We start from the raw sequence: 9,963 nt of genomic DNA, 5'->3' as shown, positions 1-9,963 counted from the left end.
TTTTATTAGTTTTTATTGATTTTAACATTTTTATCTTCATCACAGTAACATAATCTCAAATATAAAGACAAACCCAAATACCCCCCTCCCCCTGTGACTTCACTCAACTTCCTCTTCTGGTTTGTTGCATAATAATTTCCCTGCTTTTTTTGGTTATATCTTAATACCGTGGTACCTTGGTTTATGAACTTAATCCATTCCGGATGTCCATTCTTAAACCTAAGCGTACTTAAAGCAAGGCTTGCTTTCCCATAGAAAGTAATGGGAAATGGATTAGTCCGTTCCAGACGATGAAAAACAACCGCTAAAACAGCAATTCAACAATAATTTTACTGTCTAACTGTTAGTTTCTGCTGAAGAGGAAGGAGCTGAGTTATGATGCTCCAAGTGTGTATATGTAAATAAACGTAGTTTAGCCAAATTGCTGTGCTACTGAGTCTGAACACTGACTGCCTATACTCTGCTGATGTGTGCTGATGAATCAGTATCAGTTGTGTGATATTTGGGCTGGAGAAAGATTTTGAATCTCCTGAATGACCAACCAGGAGGGAGAGAACATGCCACCCCATTATGCTGTCCGCTACTGGCTGATGTCTAAGTTTGAGCAGGCCATGTACCTGTCAGTCACCTGATCTTTTAATTTAAATTATTATCACTTTGGCTGTGAGAGAAGGGAACAGACAGACACAACTAAAGAAAGCTGTTCAGGTGCAGGCTTCTTAATTCCTGCTAAGCAGCACTGATGCAATTGAGTGGAGGTCAATTGAGAGCCACAGGACTACCATAACGTCTGTTACTGCCATTGGGTGCACCCAGTTCCCCAACCTTCAAATGTAAGCTCTAATGCACATGATGGAAGAGCACACTTCATATGAAGGGGAACCTAAGCTCCTTCAGCTGAACACTAATGGAAGTTCAAAGTAGTTCATGATCAGAAAGAATTTGCCAGTTTTGCAAACGGATGAGGTGGGGGTAGAGGACAATAAAAATAGTTAAGATATTATACAAAATGTAGGTATGCACTACAAGAAAAAAAAATGAAAAAGTATCATTGCAAACTAGAAGTCAATTAATTTTTGGAGTCGTTTTCGTCTTTCGTTTAGTTCCTGCTGTTTTCTTTGCTACAGTTTAAAATCCATGAAAAAACAGAAGGGCCAAATAAATTCTAGGAGTAAAATATTGTGCCTTACTGGGCGTCCTTCAGCAAACATGAATTAATTCAAATGGCACCAAAATGGGAAAGCATAAATTTCTCTGGAGCAAAGATTCTCAAGAGATTTTGCAATGGCATCTTTGTTTGCATATCTGAGAACAATTAAATCTGGGGAATGCAGTTTGCTGATATTATACTGGTGTGTGTGTTTTGGATTTCTGTTGTCCATGAAACATTGCCACTTCTTTTCATTTATACATTATTTACATTTCGGTGGCAGAAATTAATGAATGAGAAAACCTTAGCATACAAGGATTGGGTAGAAATACTCTGATGCGATCTCACTCTTCTCCTCATCGTCTTGCTTTTCATATATATTGAGGAGCAACTGGGGCAGAACTGAACTGGCTAGGTTGAATCTATCTCCTCCTCAGCTCCCTTTGTGTCCATCACTTTCTGGATTGATCCAGCAGGCTCTTATATTCTTATGAATATTAAAAGAACTACTAGGGAAATCGACAACATTTGTTTTGCACAGTATCATGGGACTGGTATGTTCTCCCAAAAGAGACCCTGAAATAGCACAGGAAAGGAGAATGACATCACCTCCTCCTTGCAACCCATGTACCTTCAAATAAATATCAACGTCAAGCACATTGGCACTCTAATCTTCTGAGAGAAACAGTGGTAAGTATAATCCTTATTGATCATCTCAGAGAAGGGATTCAAGGATGCTCAAGATTTCAATTCTGAAAAGATTGTGAAATGACTCATCCAGTAGTTGGTTTAATGCTGAGATTAGCATAATATCATAAAATGGACTTCTTGTGTTTTTGTTTTAAAAAATCATTCCTTTTATCTGTAGGAGAAGGCAACAGAAACCTTGGGGAAACTGCACAGAGAAATATTCCACCTGGAATATGGACAACTCACATTTACTTCCCAAAAAATGTGACAGTGGATTGAGTTAAGTGCTCTTGTTCACAGCAACAATGATATTAGGCAGATACTCTGGGATTCTATGGCTTTTCTGACAATAGGAAGCTTTTAATGATTCAGTGTGCAGTCTTCATCTTCTCAGCTCATTAGATTTGTATTTAACACAAATTAATTGGGAGATGCCCTCATCTGGGTTATCTTTTCCATTTTTTAAAAAATGAAATGAATTATAATATATGTTAATACAATCACTAGAATAGAAATTACTTATTCAAATGGAATTAAAGGAAGTCCATCCCTTCTCTTCTTGTATTTTTTTAATAGGGTAGAACTTAATATGATTCTGCCTGCACATTGAGTCTTTTCGTGTTTCCATGGGCCATGTTTCTAGAAATAAATAAAATAATGTTTTGGGTTGTTTTTTTTTCAATTCTACATGCAGGTTGTTGAAATCTTTGCTGTTTCAGTATTCTGGCAATCAGTCTTCATTCCCGGAACTTGATTCATTCAGGCTGATTCTTCATTGCTCTTAGGTAATATGTGAATTGCTATGCTGTTGTTCAATTGAAAAAAATGGAGAGCACCTTTCAAAACACATACACTTGCATGTGATATCTCTCCAACACACACAAATGTTACATGCTTCATAAAATGGTTTATGTACATTTGATGGCAAAATGGAAGATTTCTGTAAAAACTGCAATATTTACATCATGTGGTACATGGCTTAAAAAGTATATGTATGCCCCCAGTCTCTGTTGCCTTTTCCCCTTTGAGGGTGGATAAATCATATTAGCTGAAAATATGTGAGTGAACATACTATCCCCATTAGGCTTCATGTCATATCAGGATGAAAGAATGCATCAACAATTGATAGTGTGCATACTTGGTTGTTGATTTAGATAGATGTGTAGTTGTGAACTAAAACAATAACTATATGATCTTTTTTTAAAAAAAGAAACTCCAAAAATTTATAAGCTCCACTAACTCAAAACTATTTAACTTCTTTTTGCAGAATGACGGAAATGAGAGAAATGGCTAACCAATCTACTCCAACAGAGTTCCATCTCATGGGGTTTTCTGAAACCCGTGATTTGCAGATTTTGCATTCTGCAATGTTTCTCTTCATTTACTTAACAGCTTTAGTGGGAAATTCTCTCATCATCACAGCTGTGGCCCTAGACCGCCACCTTCACAGCCCGATGTACTTCTTTTTGATCAACCTGTCATTGTTTGATGTGTGCTCCATCTCCACCACTGTGCCCAAATCTATCGCCATTTCAGTGACAAACAACAACATGATTTCTTTTGCTGGATGTGTGACACAGGTCTTCTTAGTGGTCACATTTGTTGGTGGGGAGCTTGCCTTGCTCACTGTTATGGCTTATGACCGTTATGTAGCAATCTGTCGTCCACTGCAATATACCTTAATCATGAATCAGGATGCCTGTATCCAATTGGCAGCTACTTGCTGGATAGGCAGCCTGATCCATGCTGTACTGGAAACCAGTTTTACTTTCATACTAAATTTCTGTGGAACCAATATGATTGGGCAATATTTTTGTGACATTCCTCAATTGCAAAAGATTTCTTGCAGTGATACAAAAGTGAATCAAATTCTAATTCTTGTCCTTGGTTTTTTTCTGGACTCTTTCTTTTTTACCTTCATCTTTACTTCCTATGGCTACATATTTTCTGCTGTGCTGAGGATCCCATCTGTCCAAGGCAGATATAAAGCTTTTTCTACCTGTACTCCTCACCTGACTGTCTTTTCTTTATTCATCATCACAGCTGTGTTTTCATACATGAGACCGAAAGCACTTTCTTCCCCCACAGTAGACTTGGTTTCTGCTGTATTATATACAGTTTTACCACCGGTTCTTAATCCCATTATTTATAGTCTCAGGAACAAGGACATCCAACTGGCAGTCTGGAAAATACCCAGAAAATTAAAACAGCTTGTAGCATGATTAATCAGTTCCAAATTCTTTTTTTTAAAAATGTTAAAGATGGAAAGACTAAATGGGGATCTGAGGTCTGCCATGTAAACTTAGATATACCCCTTTATATTTTGAAATAGGACCTTCCTCAATATTAAGTATTCATCATACTGAATGGTTCTTTTGTCATTTCCATAGATTTCGTGAGACATTTTATATGTGTAAGTTCTATTAATTATTTATTTATGGGACACTGTTACAACTGTGAGAGAATTCTAGAGCAATAACTTGATGTTCTTTAGGTGAAGTTTAGACACTCAACAGGGGTTCTGTATTTAAACAAAAATACAAGAGTTTTTAGGAGTCTATTCTCCCAGGAGAGTTACAATTACCAGCATTACCTGGGGAGAGGGATTGATTTTTAAACAATTCATGTATTGTTGAGGTGGGATAAGATGCAACAGAAGCATCTCTGGTTTGCACTCCTCCACCCAACCACATACATGCACCATGAATTAACACTCGAACAAGGTTTATTGGAAAATGCAGAAAAATGTAGATGTGATACAGAATATTTGATTTAGCAAAACAAAATGAAAAACTACACAGCAAAAGACAATTCGGTTTTTAATTCCATATCAGCTCTTCTTTCAGCTCCAGCAGCTTTATTGGCCGCCATTTACAATCAATGGAAAAATAAATTCCTCAAGCAGAACACTGTACTTCACTGGGCATCCTGTACCATAAATGAATGAAATTCAAAGGGAAAATCTATGGCTTATGGTTTCATAACTAAACCCACACAACATAACAGAAACTTCCCCAGAGCAACGATTCCAAGAAGATTTTACAAGGAGACGAAACAAATCTCTGAACTGACGGTATATTCTGATGTATTATATTGATATTTTCATGATATGTGTCTGCTTTGGATTCTTCTTGACCTTTGAGAATGTGACACCATCTTTCTCCCTTCATACATTGTGCACCTTTGAGTTGTATAAATAAATAGACTGTGATAACCATTAGCTTATTAAAGTTCCTAAATCATATTAACCATTTACCCATAACTGCTTTACCTTGAGTCTTTTTTAAGAGTGTGATGGCAAATCCCCCATTTCCCTCTTTTCACATACATTGAGGAGGAACTGGGGCAGAAGTGAACTGGCTAGGATGAAGGCCATTCATCATCCTCCTCCTCCCAGCCCATCCATCTTCCTCTGTGTGCTTTGCTTTCTGGGCTATTCCCTGCTGACAGAATTGCATCCATTCCTCACCAAGGCAATGGACAGCATGATGGATACTTTTTTCAGTATTGTTACAGAACAAAGCAAAATTGATCCACACAATTAAGATGGCGCTCCTGCCAAAACAAGCTGGCACTCCCGCCAAAAGACCTGGTACCCCTACAAGAAGAAGATACAAAATGGCAGTCGGGTTACTTTGTGAGGGGGCAGGTTTCCAGCCCAGAGCAATTCCCCACAGACCGTAAGCAGAATGAAAGACAACCGCTCAAAGAGGGGACTCTGCACTAAAAATGAAATCAACTTGAATTTCTAAGCACCAACGCTGCAGCCACAGCCAGGGAATGAGTGAAGCTATCTGGCTGAACAGAGGCAGCAGCAAGCTCAGAGGTCAAGGGGCCAAAGCCCCATGAGGCAGAAAGCCTCCCAAGGGGAAAAGGGAAAGGCAAGGCAAGTACGGAAGATTAAATCAAGGGAATAATGAGTAAAGGAGAAACTGGGGGGAGGGGAATAAAAAGAAACAGATTCAACAAGCAGATAATCAAAGTAGATCATGCTCTCTCTCGGCTTGCAGCGGACACGTTGCTGGTGTTCTGATGCACGCACCAAAAGAGGAAGCTCTGGGTCATGTGCATAGGTATATATAGGTCCCTTGATCCGTTTAGCCTGCATCCCATTGGCCTGATTGAACCCTGCATCAAGGGACCTACCAATCAGATGTTGTGGCTATCTAAACATACCCACCCACGTCACAGGGTTAGGTTGCCAGGTCCCACCGCAACGCATACCCTCTTTAAGGGAGGACCCGATTTACATTCCATTGTCCTCCAGCTGAAACAGTTCTTGCCAGGAATCACACAACAATCTGGCACAGTCCAGAACACACTCTGAGGACAGTTCAACACAGTTTGCACACAGTCCAGGGAAACAGTCTCGGCCCATAACCATTGTGAGCATTAAATGCCCATTTGCAGATAGAGAACTCAGTCCTTTACAGCAGAATGCAGCAGAAACAACTGTGGTTAGAATAGTAACATCAAAGGTTTTATTTATAAAGCAAATAACAAAATAACAAGATGACTCTCACATCCATCTTCCTCAGCAGATGAGCACAGCAGAGCAGAGAGAGGGAGGAGACATTTAAATAGTTCCCATACTCATACATCAATTAAGTAATTAAAGGTGACCCGCAACATTATACAATGTGAGAATGAGACATTACAATACACTTATTATCCTTTTCTTCCTGGACTTTCCCCATGATGGCACATCACTGAATCAATCTAGAGCATGACTGGCACTTTATGCAGCATTGCTCTAGTAATAGGATTACTATCCCTCAGTATCAAACAGTGCTGCTAACTTGCACCGTTGTGTTCTTTGATCATTTGATCTGAGCGAGATTGATTATTCCTCCTTGTCAGCTGGCTTGTTTGATAATCAACATTTCACGGTGCAAATATACAAAATATGACATATTTTAGGCAGTAGTGAAGAAGCTATGGATGCCCTCCCAGATGGAAAATTAATCAGAGTGTCTGGCTCAAATGTTAATTGCTTCCTGGATATTCAATCCAGTTTTAGTTTCATGCTAAATTTTTGTGGGATTGAAGTCATAGGACAATATTTTTGTGACCTTCCTCAGTTAAAAGAGATTTTTTGCAGTGATACATAGGTTAATCAAGTTCAACACTCTAACCGCCACAATATATACAATACTTTATTATGATAAAGACAATTGCACTCCTTGTGTAAATCAGGACCTGCAAATCATTATGGTGAGGTTCTCCAAGGAGTGATTCTCTGAAACACTATGGAAATTTAATGATCTTCTCCATGGACCTACTGTCTGAAACACTACAGACAACAGGGAAGCACAATTTATTCCTCCTTCTCACAAAATATATATCTTCTACTAAGGACTACACTCCAGCATCTAGACATTTCCTCCTTCCAGAGAATGATGAGGTGAGTAGCATCCCATTTGTTCAACCTCAGAGGAGACTAGGGCTTGGAAGGTGTCCTATTTCAGTTCTGAAAAGACCTCAAAATGTTTAATACAGCAGTAAGATTAATGCAGACATAATTATTCTATGATAAAAATAGATTACATTTATAGGTAAGAGAAGATAATAATGTGGTGTTTCGAAATTCTGGAGATTGGGTTTAAACCCTCAGCTCTCATCAAAGCAACATGATATTTCACTGGTTGTTCTTATAAGCTACAGCTAGCAGTTGATTCTACTTTCTCATTATTGATTCAACATGTAACCAAGATGGGTCTTTCCTGAGATGCTCTCTATGTGCCCTTCCAACTCTAAAATTCTATGAGTACTGGGGAGAATCAATGGTGCCATTACATCATATTGAGATAGGGGGAAAACCCCACATACGATTGCCTGCATATTCCCTCAAGCAACAGACTCTCATTAACTCTTTCTAATCTTAGGTGCCACAACCCTTCTGCTGGTGTTGCTAAAACAAAATAACAGAGCTACTCTTCTAGAACTTTTTAAAAGAAATATTTCAAAGAATTAAGATGGCCAACCAGTCTACAGTGACAGAATTTCTTCTGATGGGGTTTTCCAGTGACCCAGAAGAACAATTTTTTTACTTTGTGATATTTCTCTCCATTTATTTAATAGCCTTAGTGGGAAATTTCCTCATCATCGTTGCTGTTGCCCTAAACCACAAGCTACACACTCCTATGTACTTCTTTCTGGTCAACCTATCATTATCAGACATTTGCTACATCTCTACCACAATCCCCAAATCCATAGCTGCTTCTTTGTTGGATTACAAAAAGATTTCTTTTGCTGGCTGTGTTGCACAGGTTTTCTTCGTTTTCACTTTTGGAGGTTCTGAGCTTGCCTTGCTCACTATCATGGCTTATGATCGCTATGCTGCAATCTGCCATCCTTTACAGTATGAGCTGATCATGAACTTGGATGCCTGCATCCAAATGGTAGCTGCTTCCTGGATAAGTAACCTAATCCATTCATCATTACATACCATTATCACTTTCAGGCTACATTTCTGTGGGTCCAATATTATTGGGCAGTATTTCTGTGATATCCCTCAGTTGCTAAAGATTTCTTGTACTGACACAAAGGTTAATCAAATTTTGATTTTTGCCATAGGGATTACAGTAGCTTCATTTTGTGGAGGGTTCATCTTTGTTTCCTATGGCTACATCTTCTCTGCAGTGTTGAGAATCCCTTCTGTTCAAGGTAGATATAAAGTTTTCTCTACCTGCATCCCCCACCTGACTGTCTTTTCTTTATTTATTAGCACAGATTTGTTTTCATACATGAGACCTAAAGCACTTTCTTCTACAACGATGGATTTGCTCTCTGCTGTATTGTATACGGTTTTGCCACCACTACTGAATCCCATTATTTATAGCTTTAGGAACAAAGACATCCAAGAGGCTGTATTGAAAATACCAAAAAGAATTAGAAGTCTCCTAGCATGATTGCTCAAGTTGTGTCTCATACACATCACATTTCCTGTGCATTGTATAAGAATGGAAATGTCCGTGAAAATTGCATAAAAATGCATTATATTGCTTAACAGTGCACTGCACATAGATGGGTATTGGGAAAATTTGCATATAAAATGTGCATATTAGGAAAGTTTCACACAAAACAACTGATGAGTTTTCATTAGGACTTTAAAAAAAGAAGTATGCCAATATGTAAATGTGAGGAACTGGATCTAATGCTGAGAAAGTGAAAGAAAATGAAATTGACACATTCACCCTTGCTCCTCCCAACCTGCTAAATTACGTTTCTTTTTGAGTGGAGCTGTTAGAAGGGAGGAAGGGTAGAATAAGTCTTTGCACAAGTAATGAGGTCTCTGAACCACATTTGCATCTGATAGTCTGTCCTCAGTTTCTCGCATAACTGTGGCCCCTCTTCCTTCACTGTTTTAGAGGTGTGTTATTCTAGCACCATACTAACTAGGTGATGCATGTAGGGGAGCAAGATGCATTATATTGGTATTTCTTTTTTAAAAGAGCTATTTCAGTACAGTTCAATGAGTGTCATAATACTCAATGTGTTGATTATTAGTAGTATTAATTGTTGTTTTGAGTCCGTATAACACACAAACACACAAACACAAGTTCTCTTTGGTTGCTTTATGTTGGCTTGAGGTTTAGGTGCAAGTTGTGATGGGCTTTTACCTAGGATTCTTGGTGCAGGATTCATGTGTAGGTTCATCTTTGTTTCCTATGGCTACATCTTCTCTGCAGTGTTGAGAATCCCTTCTGTTCAAGGTAGATATAAAGTTTTCTCTACCTGCATCCCCCACCTAACTGTCTTTTCTTTATTTATGAGCACAGCTGTGTTTTCATACATGAGACCTAAAACACTTTCTTCTACAACAATGGATTTGCTCTCTGCTGTATTGTATAATGCCACCACTACTGAATCCCGTTAATTTATAGCTTTAGGAACAAAGTGTCAGAACACACAAATTTAGCAATAGTTACTTATTGTGTAGATTGAAGGATTGCTTTTCTTCATTGCTTCCACACACAACAAATGAATTATATTTTATCATATCCAAGGAATATGATAAAATCCAAGGAATATCTTTTAAAATTCAATTTAATTATAATTAATTATAATTTTATAATTATTTTAATTATAATTATAATTCTTGTAAATTCTACTGGAAATAT

At 38.2% G+C, this 9,963-nt stretch overlaps 2 protein-coding genes across 6 annotated transcripts in view; both read left to right on the top strand.

The window, feature by feature from the left end:
- LOC309327488 (olfactory receptor 14A16-like) overlaps positions 1 to 4,169 on the top strand; it is a 287,993-nt gene extending 283,824 nt beyond the window's left edge. For 4 of the 5 annotated variants that reach the window (XM_081836789.1, XM_081836791.1, XM_081836788.1 and 1 more), the window contains 4 exons: positions 1,692 to 1,840; positions 2,019 to 2,119; positions 2,535 to 2,625; positions 3,108 to 4,169. In XM_081836789.1, the coding sequence (XP_081692915.1) occupies positions 3,109 to 4,062 (954 nt within the window). In that variant the 5' untranslated portion in view covers positions 1,692 to 1,840; positions 2,019 to 2,119; positions 2,535 to 2,625; position 3,108 and the 3' untranslated portion in view covers positions 4,063 to 4,169. The remainder of the gene's footprint in view (positions 1 to 1,691; positions 1,841 to 2,018; positions 2,120 to 2,534; positions 2,626 to 3,107) is intronic. The other variant, XM_081836787.1, reaches the window with a different exon arrangement.
- Positions 4,170 to 7,756: 3,587 nt separating this feature from the next.
- LOC309327517 (olfactory receptor 14A16-like) lies at positions 7,757 to 8,778 on the top strand. Its single transcript, XM_081836818.1, has one exon. The coding sequence runs from the start codon at positions 7,816 to 7,818 to the stop codon at positions 8,749 to 8,751; it is 936 nt and encodes a 311-aa protein (XP_081692944.1). The 5' UTR covers positions 7,757 to 7,815; the 3' UTR covers positions 8,752 to 8,778.
- The last annotated feature ends 1,185 nt before the right edge of the window (positions 8,779 to 9,963 follow it).

This window comes from Podarcis erhardii (genome assembly GCF_964252035.2).
Source record: "Podarcis erhardii genome assembly, chromosome: 13".
Lineage (NCBI taxonomy): Eukaryota > Metazoa > Chordata > Lepidosauria > Squamata > Lacertidae > Podarcis > Podarcis erhardii.
This window is presented reverse-complemented; position numbering and strand designations above follow the sequence as displayed.

Excerpts from the sequence above, each read along its gene's own strand:
- LOC309327517 (XM_081836818.1), top strand. The coding sequence starts at position 7,816 with ATGGCCAACCAGTCTACAGTGACAGAATTTCTTCTGATGGGGTTTTCC.